General features: G+C 38.6%; 1 protein-coding gene across 1 annotated transcript in view; it reads right to left on the bottom strand.

Annotated features, from left to right (window-relative positions):
• Positions 1-2,369: 2,369 nt before the first annotated feature.
• Positions 2,370-19,732, bottom strand: part of HPGD (15-hydroxyprostaglandin dehydrogenase) — a 37,682-nt gene continuing 20,319 nt past the window's right edge. The window contains exons 4-7 of the mRNA XM_090036163.1: positions 15,241-15,337; positions 6,127-6,203; positions 4,163-4,326; positions 2,370-3,299 (exon numbers count right to left, since the gene is read on the bottom strand). Of these exons, the coding sequence (XP_089892289.1) occupies positions 3,164-3,299; positions 4,163-4,326; positions 6,127-6,203; positions 15,241-15,337 (474 nt within the window). The 3' untranslated portion in view covers positions 2,370-3,163. The remainder of the gene's footprint in view (positions 3,300-4,162; positions 4,327-6,126; positions 6,204-15,240; positions 15,338-19,732) is intronic.

Raw genomic sequence — 19,732 nt, 5'->3', positions numbered from 1 at the left:
TCTCCACCTTGGGAAGAAAAACCTGCAGCATCTTTATAGGCTTGGCAGTGCTACACTGGCTAGTACTATGGAAGAAAGAGACTTGGGGGTCATCATTGACCACAAAATGAACATAGGCCTGCAGTGTGATGCTCTAGCTAGTAAAGGAACCAAAATGCTGCCTTGCATCCATAGATGCTTCTCAAGCAAATCCCGGGATGTCATTCTCCCCTTGTACTCGGCCTTGGTGAGGCTGCAGCTGGAGTACTACATCCAGTTTTAGGCTCCACAGTTCAAAAAGGATGTGGAGAAGCTTGAGAGAGTCCAGAGAAGACCCACATGTATGATCAGAGGTCAGGAAAATAGATGTTACAATGACAGGCTGAGGGCCATGGGCTCTTTAGCTTGTAAAAGCGCAGACACAGGCGTGATCTGATGGCCACTTATAAATTTATCAGGGGTTACCACCAGTATCCGGGGGAATGTTTGTTCACCAGAGCGCCCCAGGGGATGACAACATCGAATGGTTATAAACTCCTGCAAGACCGTTTCAGGCTGGACATAAGGAAGAATTTCTTTACTGTCCGAGCCCCCAAGATCTGGAACAGCCTGCCGTCAGAGGTGGTTCAAGCACCTATGTTGAACACCTTCAAGAGTAAATTGGATGCTTATCTTGCTGAGATCCTATGACCCTAGCTGATTTCCTGCCCTTTGGGTGGGGGGCTGGACTTCCAGCTCTAATGTCTATGAAATCTATATCCTGGTCTATGCTTGTCCTTTCACAGCATCTGATGAAGTGAGCTGAAGTTCACGAAAGCTTGAGAGTGCTCAAGTTTTCTCTGTATATATCTTATTCTGTTAATCTATAAGGTACAAATGTATCCTGCCTTCTGCCTTACTTGAGACTAACTTGACTGACTCCCTCTCTGTGCTCATGAACAGATGTATATTTGTAACTCTCGAAGTGCTGCAGCACTTTGAAGAATTGCAAAAATGTAATGCTAGAGGTGTGGAAAGACTCAAGCCCCCTATCTGGAGCACTACAAAGTCACCATGAAGGCATTCAGTAGCATGGTTTCCAGCCAGAAGGTGCAAAGGATGAATTTGCAGCCCTGCAGCACTGCTGGAAGAGAGTGGAGCATTGTAGGATGCTGGGGAACTGAGACCTCCCCAACACACACACACTTTGTAGTGCTATGGGATGTAATATGTAAAGATGTAATATGTAGCAGTATAAAATGTACTTTTTTTTGTTATATATATACAGTATGTTTGTGTGTATATTGCAGCACTAAAGAGAAACTGCTGTTTCATACAGCAACATTTCTGTAGCACTCCTGCCATTTTTAAGGTGTTCTAGGTAGCATACATGGTTGTCCGCTTAAGTTATGTAGAGCTACATTCATAGATTCATAGATTGTAAGGCCAGAAGGGACCTCAGAACATCATTGGGTCCAGCCCCCTGCACCAAGCAGGAAAGATTACTGGGGGTCAGGTGACCCCAGCAAGGTGATTTGTCTAGTCTCCTCTTGAAGATTTCCAGAGTAGGTGATACAACCCCTCTGGAGGAAGCTTATCCCTGACTGTGAAGAAGTTTTTCCTAATGTTGAGCCTGAATCCATCTTCCAGGAGTTCGTGGCCATTACTCCTGGTTTTCCCCTTGGGTGCCCTGGTGAACAGTTGTTCAGCGAGCCCCTGATGTACTCCCCTAGTGTATTGGTAAGCTGCTACAAGGTCCCCTCTCAGCCTTCTTTTCCTCAGGCTGAAGAGTCCCAGATCCCTCAGCCTTTCCTTGTATGCCTTGCCTTTTAAGACTCTGATCATAAGGGGACTATTCTCTGGATTTTCTCAAGCTTTTCCACATCCTTGTTAAAGTGCGGTGCCCAGAACTGGATGCAGTACTCCAGCTGCGGTCTCACCAATGCTGAGTAAAGCAGAAGAATCACCTCCTTGGTTTTGCTGGAGATGCATCGATTGATGCATGCCAGAGTATTATTTGCCCTACAGATGTAACAACTGTCCATGATCTCTGTTTTATTTACTTCTCTTTCACTTTCAGAGTGAAAGTAAAAGGTAGGTACTGGTACTACTATTAGGTAATCAGTGGGCTAGGGTATTATCTCATTTCCATTGTTTTTAACTCACCTATACTGTGATCATAAAATACTGTACTCACCACATGAAAAATGTCCCTTGATCAGGGACTTAGCAATTGATGAGAGCCATATGGGTATAAAAGAGGATTGGTTTGACCCAGTAAATTGAAGTTTTTTAAAATATATAAAACCGATTTTAAAAGTTATGAATTTCATTTGGAATGATATGAAAGCATATACTCAAGAATCATATTAAGATGTTTGCATGGCAGGTTTAAAAAAAACACAAACAACTGAGGTTTTAATTGAGGCTTTAATTAAGAATGGAGAGTAACATTATACAAATTAGAGATGACCTAAGAGAAAATTCAAATATTTCCAGCACTCTTTGGTAACAAAGTAAGAAAATATTCATTCATATATGTACAGATACTGTTTACATATATATAAAACAAAATGCCTTTTAGACTGTTTTATGTATAACTGGAATCCAAAGAGCAAAACCCATGTTGCTTTAAACCAGTGCAATAACACGGGTGCATGGGGAAAACTCGAGCAAAATTTGTCCTCTTGAGACTTGTTGTTTGTTCAAACAAGGAAGAAAGCATTGCTTCCTTATGACTATATTTGTGTCCTGTAGTAAAACAATCCCTGAAATTAAGTGTGCTGCTACAAAAACAGCGACAAAGTATGACAATAGCTACACATATATTACAATAAAGGAGAGTATACTGATTACCTCAAGCATCTCTAAATAAACTTAACATTCATGTGCAATATGCAGGTTGGAGATAATTACATACAAGTACAAATGGACAGAATTTGTCTCCCCATTACTGAATCAACAAAAATGTTTTATACAATGAGCTTATTTTATCAAAGACACAATAACCATCAGCAGCACTTTGAATCAAAGTAAGAGGTTAACATGTTACAATACAACATTTTCTCCTAATTGCATTATTATTTGCATGGGGGTGTTCAAATCATATCACTGGCTGGATATGAACTACATTCATATTTTTTCAAAGAAACAGTTTTAGTCTTTAAATCATATTTACATTAAAGCAAAGATCAGAGAATTAGATCTATTGTGTTGATGTAAGAGGAAGTGTGTTGTATTTTTGAAAATGAATCCCCTGGGAAACTGTAATCTTCATCACCTCTCCATTTAAAGTTTCATCTTCAATAAGCATTATCAGTCCCTTGGCAATTAGCGATGGGCTAAACGAAAAGAAATATAATGTTTTTTTCAGATCTGAAAACCCAACATGGCACAATATACTTTTACTAATCTCTAATAATATAAATATGTGGAAAAGCTATGTAAAATACCATATGTAAATTCAGCCAGAAAAAATCTGACAAATGAAATACACCATGTTATTGCTATTAACTGTTAATATTAATCTTGATTTATATGCTGATAATTTGAAATGGCTTTTTAACATTATAATGAATAACTAGCCTTGCATAAACGCTTGAAAACGAAACTCTGTTTTATTTGCACAGATCTATTTTCAACTGAAGCAAAAGCACAACGAATTTAATGATGGCTATGAAATTCCAATAACTTAGCCACCCAAACTTTGTAAATTATCCCTTACTTGGTTTAGTAACTGGTAAGTACTTGAATAGATTCTGTTACTATTTATTTTCTTATCAAAGTTCTCTCTATTAAGTTAGGGTCAGAATCCTCTACTCCACTACCCTCCTAGATCTATTTTGCTGTTTTTTTCTGTACTTGTTTTGCAAACACGTTTCCACTGACATCAGTAACAGGATTGCAGTGCAAATTGCTGAGGTGAGTTTTGCCTTGTGTAATCTGCCTCTGGTAATTTAAACTTCGGTAGACGTGACCTCTGAAAAAAGAGCAATTTGACTAATATAATAATACTGTCTTTTTTGTGGGGCTAGGTCTGATTTCTTCACTTTTGTTACTTTCTGTTATGTCTTGCTCATAGTTTGTACAGAAATACATCACAGGTGCTATTTAACTCTGCTTGCTGTGGTTCAGTTACCTGTGGTATTCTGTTTGGTTTCCTGTCCTTTAGAAGACAAAGCATGCTACCTGTAACTTTACTTACTCCATCACACCGTAGAATTTCATCATGTCTTTGATCTCATCTTTGTATGCATAATATTGTCCCATATTCTCTTCTTTATCAATTGACTGAAGAATTGGTGTGTTAACAAAACCTGGACAAATCGTATTTAGACGCACTCCATAATTTTTCATTTCAGCAGCCAGCTAAAAGAATAAGGCATGTTAGCTAGTTGTTGTTGACTTTTTGCAAACTTTTACCTTATAAAAGAAAGTAGTAAAACTGTGACTTGCTTAAAATCAACAAAACATAACAATATCACATTAGCTCTATATTATCAATGGTTAATACTGTAAACAGCATTGCATAAAAGGGCTTTAAGGGTGTTATACTATATGTTACTCCAGGTGTTATTTGTGTCCTTCATAATTCAAAAAAATAAAAATAGGAGAAAAATTGCATACACTGATTTCTTTTTACCTAATTTTGGTATTTCTCAAAGCAGCTTAATTTTGAGAAATTCTGCACTTAATAGGTGGTTGAAAGTTGTTAGTCTGAAGAAGGAATGTCCATTCAAGACACTGTGCTTATATCAGTACAGAAGTCTTGTGCCACGTACAGACATTCCTGAAATATGATCTACAATGACACAGCTTGCTTTAAGTGGCATGATTGTAGTTTGTATGCCAGTTATATTGACATTCACTGGTGCAGAGAGCCCAATCTAGGTAAGTCAGGGTGGGGAGAGGGGTAGGCAAGATTGGCGGGGAGTGGGACTAACAGGTCCTTAGTAGCCTTGGTGGAGTTCATAAGGATCTTTGTGAGGGTTGGCAGGATCAGGGGAGTTGGTGGTGGGGTCTAGGGAGAAGGGGTTGGCAAAACCTGTGCAGGGGCTGTTGGTGGGCCTGTGGTGGGGAGGTTTGTCTGTCTGGCAGCAAGGGGTTTGGATAGCCCTATCAGGGTAGGTGGAGAGGAAAGGAAAAACACATCCCTGGGGCTGGAGCAAGGCACTGGGTTTTTCTGTCCCTGGGGATGCACTGTGAATGGGTACACATGTTCCCAGGACCCAATTTACAGTCAGATGGCTCACTTTAAGCCATATGATCATAGATCCAGTCCCACATGTACACACAATCACCAGTGCTGGGAGTTAGGCCAGAAATCTGATCTACGTAAAGTCTAGGTGAGTCGGGGGAGTTAGTGGATCTGCAGAGATGGAGGAAGCAGTTAGCAGGTCAGGCAAGAGGGGGCTGGTGAGGCCATGGGGAGGGCTGGTGGGTCTGAGGTGAAGGGGAAGAAGGTTTGTCCATTCTGTACACATGTTCAGATTAGATCAGGCACGGGTTAGACCGATATACATAGTTCACCTCTTAGGTGAACAAAAGTTAGATCAGGCTGGCCATTTTTTGCCAAAGGTAACCTTCCCAAGTGTCTGTACTTTTTGGCACTTAGCTTGCCCTGAACCCTCGTTAGGTTGATCGAAGTATAAGAGCCACACGTGAGTGAATTAAGTTAGATGAGGTACATAGTCTATGAAATCAATTGCACAATTTTCATATATTCAAATCACTCCTGGCACAGTTACCAGTTTTAAACTGTGGCACCTACTTGCTATATGAGTATTATTAACCCCTATTTACATATAGAGAAAAAAGAGACTCAGGTATTACAGGACTGATCTAGGAACAGAGGAAATAGAAGCCAGAGCTAGGATGAGAATTCAGGAGTTTCAGACTTCTACCACTGTCATTAAACTATTTGATTCCATCTTTCTCAAAGTATCCCTGTACACCCACTTTGCCCAAACCTGGTATTGATCACAATCCCACATATATGCCTCAGTTATCTTCTCTGGATTCCCTTTCCAAGTCTCCTGCTATCACTTCAGAAGCTTTGTTTTGTTTTGAAGGAGAAATAATTTCACTGTTACGATTATAGAGAAGAAACATGAAAGTAAGCAGGCTTGCAAGGATCTGCTGTTGGTGTTTCTCAACACAAGTACTTACTGCCATTGACCGAGTGAATCCAATTATGCCATGCTTTGTAGCGCAGTACACTGGTTGGTGTGTAGCAGGCATGAGTCCTTCAACAAGAGAAAACAAGTAGGTTATACACTTTAACTATCTACATTATGTAGCTTTATTATAATATATAATCAAATTTGACAACCTAAACTAATTGAAATTTGCCAAGTCTAGTTGGAATTTTTAGGGAAAAAGGGAATAAAAAAACAGAAAAAAAAACCAAAGACAGGAATAAGGGAACACATGGGAAAAGGCATGATTTGAAGTCAGAAAAACTTTTATTGCTAGGAGCTGGGCCTGTAAGAGATGAATTAAACAAAAAAGTAAATGACTGGAGGAAAAAAAAAAACAATGAAGGGAAAGATTTTCAGAGCAGGGATTCTATTGTTTCTTGTTATGTTAATCTCCATATTCATGTACATGAGTATAGTACCCTGTTGTTATGTAATAAGTTCAATTATCAGTATTGAATACATTAACAGGGATTATGAAAATTGATTTTCTGAAGAAGAACATTTAGAACACGAGGGGCATCAGAGTCTCTTCCAGTTATTGTACGTGAGAATGCACCTAACTGTATCCCTGTAATACATCACTAAGAATGAGTGCCTAAATTGGCTCTCTGGTTTAGTGACAGAATTCTGCCTCAGATAAGCAGCTTTTTCCCCTTAGGGCAAAAGTAAGATATGAGGAATGGTATGCTGCATCGGAATATGAAGCACAGCCAGATCATAAGTGTCTCTAAGCACTACAATTATTGCTTTATTATTAAAGTGCTTGGCAGCATGCTTAGGACAGCACAAAAATACAGAGACAGACTTCATCTCTGCTCCAAACTCTTACGATTTATGTAGGCAAAACAACTCAGCATTGGTGTTCCATTGGAGGGCATTGTGAGAATATATTTAGTGATCCTGTTTCATAGTTTCGTAGTTGGTAGAGTCAGAAGGGACCTAGGCAGATTATCTAGTCTGACCACCTGCCATGGGCAGGAAAGGATGCTGGGGTCAAATGACACCAGCTAGGTGTCTAGCCTCCTTTTGAAGACCCCAAAGGTAGGGGCAAGCACCACTTCCCTTGAAAGGTGGCTCCAGCTCCTAGCTGCCCTGACAGTGAAGTAGTGCCTCCTAATATCTAGCCTGAATCTACTCTCAGTCAACTTATGGCTGTTGTTCCTTGTTACCCCTGGTAGTGCTGGGGGGAACAGGGACTCTCCCATTGCCTGCTGGTGCCCCTTGGCCAGTTTGTAGGCAGCCACCAGATCCCCTCTCAGCCTTCTTTTATGGAGGTTGAATAGGTTCAGGTCCCATAGCTTCTCCTCGTAGGGCCTGCTCTGATGCCCTCTAATCATGTGAGTGGCCCTCCTCTGGACCCTTTTGATGCTGCCCACATTCCTCCTGAAGTGCGGTGCCCAGAACTGGACACAGTACTCCAACTGTGGCATGACCAATGTTGCATAGAGGTCCTCCTTGGACCTGCTCATGATGCATTTGTGAATGCATGACAAAGTGCGGTTAGCCTTCCTGACTGCAGCCCAACGTTGGTGGCCCATGTTCATCTTGGAATCAATAATGATTCCAAGATCCTTCTCTCCCTCTGTGCTGATGAGAAGGGAGTTTCCCAGCCTGTAGGTATGCTGCTGGTTCTTCCTCCCCAGGTGCAACACCTTGCACTTGTCCGTATTGAAACCCATCCTATTCTCATCTGCCCACCCCTGTAACCTGTTGAGATCTAGTTGTAGCCTGTCCCTCTCTTCTAGCGTGCTCACTTCTCCCTTCATCTTCGAGTCATCTGCAAACTTGAACAGGGTGCTTTTCACTCCCTCATCCAAATCACTAATGAAGATATTGAACAGTGCAGGCCTGAGGACTGAGCCCTGGGGAACCCCACTGTCTACATCTCTCCAGGTTGAAAATGACCCGTCCACCACCACTCTCTGGGTGTGGCCCTCCAGCCAATTTGCGACCCATCTGACTGTGTAGGTGTTGACACCACAGATGCCTAATTTTTTAATGAGGGTGGGGTAAGAGACAATGTCGAAGGCCTTCCTAAAGTCCAGGAAGACTACGTCCACTGTGACACCTGCGTCCAAGTCTTTTGTGACCTGGTCGCCTGGTCACACTGTTGAGACACCATTTCTTAAATGGGTGATTTAACAGTGATAGAAGAAGTACAAATTTTAAGGAACAATTTAAAGGAAACAGATTTATAGATTCATAGACATTAGGGGCTGAAAGGGACCTCATGAGATCATTGGGTCCAGCCTCCCCTCCGTAGCAGGAAGTCAGCTGGGATCAAATGACCCCAGCAAGAAATAAATCCAGCTGTTTTTTGAAGGAGTCCAGAGTAGGTGCTTGCACCACCTCCGGGGGGAGTCTGTTCCAGACCCTGGACACATGCATTGTAAAGAACGTCTTTGTTATCCCTTGGGGAGCTCTGGTGAACAGGTGTTCTCCCAGCTCCTGATGTACCCCTCTTATGAAGTGGTAGGCTGCCACCATGTCCCCCCTGAGACTTCTCTTCTCCAGATTGAAGAGTCCCAAGTCCCTCAGCCTCTCCTCATACGGCCTTCCCTCCAGGCCTTGGATCATATGAGTGGCTCTCTTCCGGACTCTCTCAAGCTTCTCCACATCCTTCCTGAAGTGGGGGGCCCAATACTGGATGCAGTACTCCAGCTGTGGTCTCACCAGGGCTGAGTATAGCAGGAGGATGAGTTCCCTGGTTTTGCTTGAGATGCACAGAGAAGTGACTTTGTACATCAATCATAAAAGCAGCACTGACAAAGGCATGCAGGACCTAAACTAAGAAAACATAATAAAAACAAAAGTAAAAGAAGTGTATAAAGGGCCCAGTGGAGAGAAATTCTGAAGAGAGGCAGCAAAAAAAAAAGGACAGTAGAAATGCCTGCAGCGGAGAACTTTGAATTTTTCTATGGAAGATTAAATAAATGTGTTGCAGAAGGTATCTTTGTACGATACCTAGCACTGGCCTGTTACAATTTGCTGGAAAATAATTTGGCAGTGAAAAGGTTTTAAATTTGAATTTTAGATGTGAATTCTAGAAAGCAATCTAAGTAGATAATTTTAGTCATTAAATTTTATGTTCTTGGGTAGGGAGTGAGTGTGTAATAGGGAGTCAAAAATAGAGGGGACTCAGTAAGCAAACCATGAGCATAAGTTTTAACTGGATAGAGAGGGAGGAATTTTTTTTTTTTGAGAAATTGCAGGGAAAAGAACCAATGTGATTTGGCAACAACCTGGATAGAATGGGAAAATGAGGAAAAAGAATATGATGTTCAGGTTGAAATGCTGTGATATATACTGGTTAGAGGAGGGTTTGATTTATAGGCTTGGAAGAAAGATTAGGAGATCAGGTTTTGACAGACTGAGAGCAGGAGAATCAAGATGAGATGACTGACACAGTATGAATCTATGTATTTCCATGTTTATGCTAGCAGCTTTAGTCAGAAGGGTGTTGGCGGGTACTGTAATTTCCAAGTAACACACAGTATTGTAAACTCCAGGTATAAATTATGTGACTAATAAGTAGCAAAGCACAGCTTGTCCTAAAATTAGAGATAAGATTTGGAGGTGATGTCATGAAACTTGAAGGCTTATATTAAAACCTGGATGTTCTTTAGCTCCTATAGAACTAGTCCAGTTTGAGTACAAGAAGTCTTATTTGTTTTTTCCTTTTATAATTTTAAGTGGTATAATCCCCAAAAGCAGTGACTCACTGAAGTGGAGAACACACATACAGTACCCAAATACTAACATGGGATTTCAGTAAGAATTAATTGGTGTCCAGGGCCTTATTTGTACCCTCTGTCCTGGAGGTAAGTTCCCTCAAAGGAAACAACTTCCTGAATGGACCCAGTTATAATTGTAATCCTGGTACAAAAAAAGCGACGTTTCAGCTTAAAGTATACCTTTGTCTTTGCTATTTAATACTATATGTAGTGACAAAGCACTTTTATTAGTATTGCTCAGTTTAGGGAAATAAATAACATGTTACAATAATAGGTAGCTTTCTTTAATTTTTATTTAACTTCTTGTCCTACACTAATGGAATTGCATTTGAGGTTTGGGAAGTTGTTAAAATGGATGCCTTTACCCCTAGGGTTAGACAGCTTACTTTATGGACCTCCATCTGTCATCCCTGGCATCTTCTGGGAAAGAATCTCAGATCCTTCTGTCTTTATGACTTCTGAAAACTATGCAGTAATACTTAGATGTTTTTATCTTGAATTTTTATTCTTGGTCTGTTGAGGAGTCAGCACTAGCACTAGCTGACTCTTCAATCCAATGGTAATGCACATGCAATAAGGAAAAGATGATCCTTGTGGGCTTACAATTGAAAAGACATAAGGTGTATTTGGAAACCCAGATTTTATTGGATTGTTCGGCATTTACTTGACATGAAAGATATATCAAGAAACACACTGAGAGAAAAGCATGACTAAGGGTGGATCAAGTGTAATATGGCACAAAACCTCACCTAGATGTCCAAAGATGGTTCTGATAAGTGATTTCTTTTTATTCAATGCTTGAACAGGTAAAACAAATCAATCCAAATTTAAATATGTATTTTTGGTTTGTTTGTTTGGGGTTTTTTTTGCTGGGAAGAAGAAAAACCCTGAAAAAAAAATGCTATCTCGAACTAGCATTTGTTGAGGCCATCCCTTTACTTCCATCTATTGAAGAGGTCTGATGAAAACAGAAATTCCTAATAGGTACTGTAGGACACACATTACCTGAAGGGGATTTGAAAATGCCTGTCTTTCAGAAAAAAAATCTATTAGCATTTAGGTGGCTTTTCCACCCCACTTTTTCTTCTTCATGACTGCAGTTAGTCAGTCTAAGATAAAATGTAACTCCCTTTACTCATAATCTTAAAGTTGTTCTAATTCTATAATACAAGTATGTGGATGATCATGGCTTAGCATGTTGCTAAGGATAAGAGCCAAATTCTTTTGTTTGACATAGCTTATGTTGATTTAATGGGAGCTTTGAGCTCAGCAGAAGGCAGCACTTAGTAATACTAAGAATGTACTTTGATAGAGATCTGTCACCACTCAATAGTAAAAGTAGCACAGAAAGCACACTGCTAGATACATATTTAAGTTGTTAATATATTCATTTTAGTGGGTATATATATAAGTTTATTTATCTTGACTATCATACACTGTCTTCTGTTTTGCTACATTTGTACAGATCATAAAATAGCTTATGTATAAATAAGATAAACCAAGGACTGTTAAACTGATGGAATTTATTTAGAAACACACTATTAACTGGTTCTGTAATTTCCTGGAAAAAAACGGCAGTATGGCTTTCCATCATTTGAATTTTTTTATATTTTATAAAACATACTTGGCAAAGCCTCTTGGCACAATATTGATTGTCAAAAATAATATTAATATGATGAATTGTTGTGAAATAAAGAATTAAACATTTCCAGATCACAAAACAAAAGTGCCTCTTATCTCCCAAAGACAAAAAGCTGGGAAAGCAAAATGGCCCTGCCATATGTTCTGCAGGTCAAAATAACCCTTCTGACCACCAAAAAAAATCTAACTAGAGAAACAAATCCAAGAGATGATGACCTCATGGCATTGCCAGGGGCTGGATGTTATAAAAGAGTCCATCAAAGGCTCAGGTTTAAACATACCCCACTGTATTTTGTTCCCCACTGTGTAGATTATATTGTAAGGAGGTCTTGTTTAATCTAAATAGGCATCAACTTCACAGGACTTTCAGCTGCCAGTCTTCCAGGAAACTTTATGACAATAAACCCCAAATCCCAAATGCATATACTTTGGACTCTGTCTCTCCCAATGCTGTTTCCTCTGGTTTCCAATCAGCACATCTTCCTTTTTCCTTTCTTCTCTGTCTGTAAGAGTTCTTTAAGTTGCAAATCTATTCTAATCCCATAATCATTTATACATCATTTTTGCTCTTGACATATGCTACCAATGCATGGCTGCAAAGTGAAGCAAGTGTGTAAGCAATTACAGATACCTGATTCATTATGCTTGTCTTATGAAATAGTATATGTATTGTCTTCGGGAGAAGCAATCTGCAGAAAAATCACTGCTTTGGAAAATGGTGTAACTTGATGGCATGCTTGAAATCAATTAGAGGCAAACTAATTTTAAAGCTGCATACCAGAAGTTTATAAAAACATTAAATACTGAGATCACAGTTCTATTTTACCTACTGGTTGACTAAAGTGCAGCTTGTAATGAACTCTACCTGATGAGAGTGTAGGAGTGATTCCATTACCTCCCCTGGGTAAAAAAGTGCCTGTGCTTTAGGAATAGGATCTGCATCTCTCTGGTGGGCAATCTACTGCTTTAAAGGGGTCTCCCTCTGTCTCTCTAGCCACACATAACATTTTCATAATGTATACAAACCAACTGATCACTGAGGTAAAATCAGTGGATAAACTTAGCATCGTGGTTATTTTCTATAGGTAGGCATATAATCAATTTCTGTTCAAATTACAAACGGCAAAACTATATAGCAATAGTTTCCAACATGAGGGTTTAAAATATCTTACTCTTTCAATTTAAATTTATTATAAAACATTGCTTAAAAAGCCTACAGCCACTGGCAAGCTGTCTTTTTATGGTGCTACTTCTGCAGTTGCACAGACAAAGCACCCATTATTTCAGAGATTTAGTGGTATTACTTCCTCTTGATATGAAAGCATAAATCTCATGAAAGTTTGCATAATTTTTAGAACTTTGAGAAGGCAGTATAATCTAAAATAATAAGGAGAGTGTTAGGAGTCAGGTGCTTTTAAATTCTAATCTCTTTTTTGCCAGCAACTTTGTGATATTTGAGTCAGTTTTGCAATCCCTGTCTGCCTCTATTTCCTGACTTACTCCTACCTCACAGAAGTGCTGTACAGAATAAAGGCTTGATGCTGTAATTGGCTGGCACCAGTCCAGCAAAATACTTAAGCGTGTGCTTAGCATGGCACATGGCAGTAGACCCAGGCACGCACTTTTCAGAATCAAGCTCCAGGGGACGATCCCTTGCTAACTCAAATCATTGGCATAACTCCAGCATGGTGAATTGAATCCTGATTATTCAATCAGGGTTTGAATACAGAGTGTTATACAAGTACTAAATATTTCTGGTTTTACTGCAAACAGGAGATAAGAACAACAGCTACATGTGGAGCTTGTCTAATGACAATTTCCAGGTGAATGAAAAAAAAGAAAACGAGAGAAAAAAGCTTAATGATCAACAGAAGCTAACTCTGTTGAGAAAAGAAAACATTCACCAGTGAACATCAAACAATAAATTAATGGGAGTTTTAAGTTTTACATATGAATTGGCTGCAGGCTTAGATTCTTTGATAGCAAAAGCAAACACAGAAGTTGGTGGGGGGGAACCTGTATCAGCTTCTACAATGTGGATTTTTGATGACATTGAGCACAATTGCTAAGCAAATGCTAGGCAAAAGCACACAAAACAAAGTATGCTTTGTTTTTTGAAAGAAAAAGGCATAACTATTAGAGCACAATGATCACATTTTTTAAAAAGTTGAAAGTAAATAAGTAACACATTAACCGATTCATTAAAAAGATACTTGTAGACTCTTCTTAAACCCAGATAGTAAAAGTAAGATTTAAAGAGTTAAGATCCTACAGGCCTGGTGTAGTTAAACTGTCACGTACTGTTGCATCAGCATACTGGAGGCTTTTGCCTTCCTTTTCTTCTTTTCCCAAGTACCAGTGTTTAATTGAAATTGTTTAATTTTTCACTAGTGCTGATGAGCCCTTGTGTTACAGGAGCAAGTTCCTTCCTTGTTGATGATTTTGAACTTAATCCAACACACATTGAATTCAGTGGAGAGAATCCTATTGACTTCAATAAGTCTTGGACCAGATTGCTTAACCAATATGGATTTAGGGCTACATGAAGGCAGTTAATAGGGGGGAAAAGATATATAGGGCATGTGTGTGTTTTGTAAAACTTGGTAACTTTAAACACAAAGAGACCCAGATTAATTATGTAATTAAAGATAACTCATTTCCTAACCTCACAGTTGCCCTGGTCTATAGCAGGAACCTGTGAAATTCAGGGTATCCAACAGGCATCTATCCAATCCATTCCACCCTGCTCCCCATCCTGAAGTCAGGACTGTATTGCCAATATGTCGTGTTTTTTTGTTACTATCATTATGATCATTCTTGTGTAGGAGCCGTAGTCATGTTTGTTGTGCTACATGCTGCAAAATCACAGAACAAAATGGCTCTACCAAAAAGATGACAATTTTGTACAAAGCAAGATTATATTTTAATCCCAATCTGCTTTGAGTAATACGGAATAAGCTATAATCACTGTTGACAGGACTAACTCCTTCAAGTATTTTCCTAAACATTTGCTGAAGGATGAAGTCAAGAGGAACAATTCTCTACCACTTCTCACAGCTGCCACAATGTAGTGCACCCACAGAGGGGTTTCCACAGAGTTAGATGAAGGACTGAAGTGCTGCATTTGCTTTAGCTTCTTCCCCTTTTTGACCTTTTGCAGAGGATTATGTGGCACTTCCCAACCCCCTATATTTAGTGGCCAATGGCTTTTTCATCTATCAAAAATGTGACGATTTTTGCAAAATAACCTAGGATTAGTCCTTTGGGACTATACGTATTGAAGGACATTCTTTTTACGCACAACATCATTCAAATTTATTTTTGTTGTCTTTCCAAGATAAAGTGTTAGTAAAGAAGCATGACTAAGTAAGAGTATTTAATTGTTATTCAATGTGTAACATTTATGAAATCTAAAGGGAAGTGTATCTGATTGCATGGTTACTCCATGCTTATTATTAGGGCATCTGAAACTAACTGTACAAGAAATTACCAAGCTCATAATTACATGGTCCAGTTCTGAGAAATTGTACATTTGAGATTTGGAGGTCCTTGCTATCCAAATAAATATTGTTACAGGTTTGAAGACTCCCCCCCCCCCCAAAAAAAAAGGCTTTAAGAAAGAGAAAAAAGAATAAATAGTAATTATAGATTTATTTATTTTTAAAGTACCAAAAAAGAACAAATGTTTAGCTAGAAGAATCTCTTACCTGCCATAGATGATATATTAATAATTACACCTCCATCACCTCCATTTCCTTTTGTCATGTACTCCAGGCCAATGTACGTTCCTCTAATCACAGAAGTCTGATATATGACAGGGAAACAAAGAGGAAGAATTCTAAACATTTCCTTTCTTTGCTTTACTAATTTGGAAACTGAAGATTTTTTTTACTGTTGGTGTGCAAAGTAGTGAGGCTCTTCTGTTATTTATAATTTGAAGATACAATATACATGAAGAAACCCATATTGAACAGCATTAGTGCTGCTACTGAGATTATTAGTATCACGAGTTATTTTTTTCAGTAGTAAATAATCAATCTAAATAGCAAATACACTGAAGCAAATGCTTTATGAAGTACACAATATACAAGTAAGTACTTAATATGCTATACCACTTTTCGGCCTGAGGATGAAAACAATCAACAAATTAACCTTTTCTCTGGACTTAATCCTCATTATTAATATTGATTAAGCACTGATAATGCGTTTTGCCCTGTACAACATATAAATAATTGAGTGAATCCTGAGAGGTCTTAAGCATCTGCAACTCCTATTGGCTTCAGTGGAAATAATTAGGTGGTGAAAGCTGGCTGTAATGGGGTCCTTGGGATAATGCCTTGGAAATCCAAAATGGGGGAACCCAAGCATGGGGGCTTCAGGGGCCCAATCCTGTGCAGCCCAAAAATGGGAATTCTAAGGGCATGCAGGATCAGGCCCCTGAAGCCCCAGGAGCAGCTGCTGGGGTGGCTGGAAGCACAGGCAGCTGCAGACTATCCACACTTTCCCTTCTTAAACCAGATGTCAGCTGCAAATTAGTGGCACAAAAATCATGCTACCTGTGTTATGGACACAAATATTGGTCATTTGTGGCATGACCAGGTGTTTGGGTATCTGTGTGCTTGGTCTTTGGGCTGCCATACAAATGTTTATGGCAGCACAAAGTCAAAGTCTCTTTATACCCTCAGTGATGTTCCTGGCTCAAGGAGTATGCAATTTCAAATCCTCATTCTTTACCTGTTAAAATGAAAGAAAGCATTGTCTTTTGCTTCAATACGAGTAACAATAGTCCCAGTAGACAGACACTGGGAGACCAAAAACAGCTTTAATATAAAACTTTAGAATGCATGAAGAAAAAATGAATAAAATGATGACAACAGTATAATAGGGAAGCAGTACTGATGTGCTTAGTTGCAGGACAAATGAGAGAATGTGTGTGCATTTGTGTTTTAACAGGAAGGTTTGAGGGAATACAACTGGCACACTCAAGCCTTGCATATTTTTCTTCACTAAGATTAATTCTTGCACCCCTCCAGCAGTCAGAACTCCCACAGAGTTCAGTGAGAGGTAATGTCATAAAGTAGTCATATGGTAGTATAGGATAAGGTCCAAACTGAAGAGCTGCCAATACTAAAATTTCACTAGTACTAAGTTTAGTAGCTACTTTCTTTCAATTAAGTGTTAGTAAAGTGTTGCCTTTTGCCTAGGTTTTGCCATAAGCATCCCACCTTTGGCTTTCTATTTTTTTCTGAAATCTGTATGTCAGGTGATTTTTATAGTCTTAATTTAATTAGCTAGTGTAAAATCATACTGAAGTATGTTATTCTAGCCAGGGAAATGATTTCACTTCTTAAAAGAGAACCTTATATATATCATATAAGCAGCTAGCTCTGTTTGCAGAGGTTCCCATTCAAATGAAGAAATTTAAATGCCTAAGTGGCCAAGTCTTTCACACACATAACTCCTTCATGGAGAGTATTGAACAGGGAAGGCTTGCAGAACTGCCTGCAAATCAGGAGGATCAAAATCTTCCAAAGTAATAAAAATGTAAAAGTCAAAAATAGTCTTTCTGTGACTAAAGCCTTGCTGTAAGGAATGGCCAGTTAAAACAAAAAAAAGGCCCCTTAAAAAATCAGAACATGAAGTACTTTGTCCTACTGCAGTAATGTTATCTATACTGCAAATACCAAACTTGGAACATTTTTGGAAGTGAGATCTTTTTCTACATTTCATATTTCAGTTATAGATTATTTTAACAGCAGGTCTACTTGATTCATTTTCATGCAGAAATGATTAAATATTAACACATTCATGTTAAATAATTAAATCATGCATTTCAAGGAAATGTAGGTAACTGAAAACAAAGAATAGGCCCAATTCCAAATGGTCTAAATCACTGTTTGGTTCTGAACTCATAGCTCAATTATATCTTAAGAATGGGATGAATACAGACATCAGATTGGAAAGCCCCTAATCCCTGTATCCAGATATTCAAGACAAAAGTTCGGAAGTGTATGTTCCAAGGGTTAGGGTTTATTTCTACTTTAAATAAACACGTGTAGAACCTGGAAGGTCTACTGTCATCATTGTCCCCAAAAACAGTATATAACGGCTATTTGGACAATGGTATCAGTAAGTTGCATTTTAGGAAACTGATTTCCATACTCTAATATTGAAAAGACTTGACTGAAATGGTCTGTTGAATCCTCATAAGTAAAATGAAGGCCTTGTCTGCCCTCAACACCCTCTATGTATGGCCAAGGGGTGACTCCACAGGTAATTTGTAATCATATCCAATTCAATCTGGGAAAAGCAATTTTGTATACCACTGCAACAGCCAAAACACTATATAAACTTTCATTCACATCTGGGACAAGTGAAAACCCTCTTGCCTGCTTTTCTGTTAGGACCCAGCCTCATGAAATACTCTTAACTTCAACTCTCACTGACATTTCTGAGAGTTGAAGGTACTTGGTGCAAGAGTGAACAAAACTTGGAATTTACATATCACAAGGAATTTTGACATTTCAAAATTAGTTTTAATTTCAAATCATAACAAAAAAAAATGGTTCTGAAAGTGCTCATGAAATGGAGATTTAATAATTGGCGGTGCTGCTTTCACATCTTGCTTTAAGACATGATTATTCGGGAGATAAATATAAAAGGTGACTGGAGTTAAAAGGCTAATGGATCCATTGGTAGGGAATTTAGATGTTTGTGATTTGATAGTAAAAAGCCCATCATAAATCAAATTATAACTGCCTTCAGAGGTGGAGGTCCCTCTCTGTCCTAGAGAAGTTACTTGCTCACTGGACAGAAAGGGAATACCCTACTTGGCATCTTCGGAAGAAATAAATCAATAGAACAGGGAAATAAATTTGGGATCTCATAGCATCTGATGAAGCTTTCCCTCTTTCTCTATCCTTCCAATTCATGGAGATAACAGCTAGGGTACTACCAGGCCAAATCTTGACCACAAGGGCTTATCTTTACTGCAGAATTAGCATGAACTTTTACTTGGGCACTACCATTTCACTCAGATCTCAAACATATACTGGCAACTTTCACCCAAATATGGCAGGGCTTAAAAGCCCAGCTAGGTAGTGTTTTACAGAGGTTGAATCCAGAGTCTTCTTATACTTGGACAAACCAGTGAGATAACAGGTTAAAATACTCAAATGCTGATAGACCTGCAGCACTATCTTTCAATTCTCACTATATACCTGAAAGGAGAGAGAAGTTCTCTTCATGGTTTGCTAAGAAAGACTCAAAGTGTAGTTCAGCTTATTATACCATAAAGAACCATCAAATATGTCCCTAGAAAGCCTAGCAGCTCATTTATAAATTCAGGATTCTCAAATGTGGATAAAATCAAGAATGGGAATGTGGATTCTTATACCTGGGTACCAATCATCCAAGTTTAACTCCACAATAAATATATAACCTCTAAATGTGGTTCAGTAGAGAGAGGACTCACACAAAAGCACTCACATTAAAAAAAAAAGCAAACTATTTTCTCCTTTTTCTTATTCTGCCTACTTTTGCTAGTACATGACACTTCAGTCATAAGCTTCCATCTTTTGGTATAAGTGAGAAATATGTTGCCTGAATTTTGTAAAAAAAATCTTACCATAAAATATGTGCTAGAAAGCCAGACTGCCAAAAATAAGGGCATTCAATATAATACAATAAAACCTACCTTTCTGTTTTGGAATATCATGAAAATTGACATCTATGGAGCTATTCTCCAAACAGATGAGTATAAAATTTTACTTCAGTACAACTTTAGTGAACTGATGGAGGTCAAATGGGCAATGGTTTTGTGAGAGGGGGATGGTGGGAAATACTGCTTAGTTTGATAAATTCTTATGACATATTTCAAGAGAGAAAGTGGAGAAAGTAGATTCATGCTATTAAGTAAAGATAGTTCTTAAAATAATGTATCTATCATTATTTTTCTTATTCAATTTGAAATTCTGTAAAATTAATCCAATTTATAGATATGTTCTTTTAAAAAAGTATTCATGTGCATCAGCTAATTCATCATATGCAGCAGGAATACTTCCATACAAGATAGCACATTTTCCTTTAAGAAGTTATTTTTCCCTTTAAATCCATTTACAGTTGTTTAGCAGCCTGGATGTTCTAAATCTAAAAATGTCAAGAACAAAGAACAGGAAACGCCACAAATTTAAAAATGAG

This window comes from Crocodylus siamensis, chromosome 2 (assembly GCF_052110815.1).
Source record: "Crocodylus siamensis isolate JL-2025a chromosome 2, ASM5211081v1, whole genome shotgun sequence".
In the NCBI taxonomy this organism is placed as follows: Eukaryota; Metazoa; Chordata; order Crocodylia; family Crocodylidae; genus Crocodylus; species Crocodylus siamensis.
Note: the sequence above shows the minus strand (reverse complement) of the source record. Positions and strands in the feature narration are given on the sequence as shown.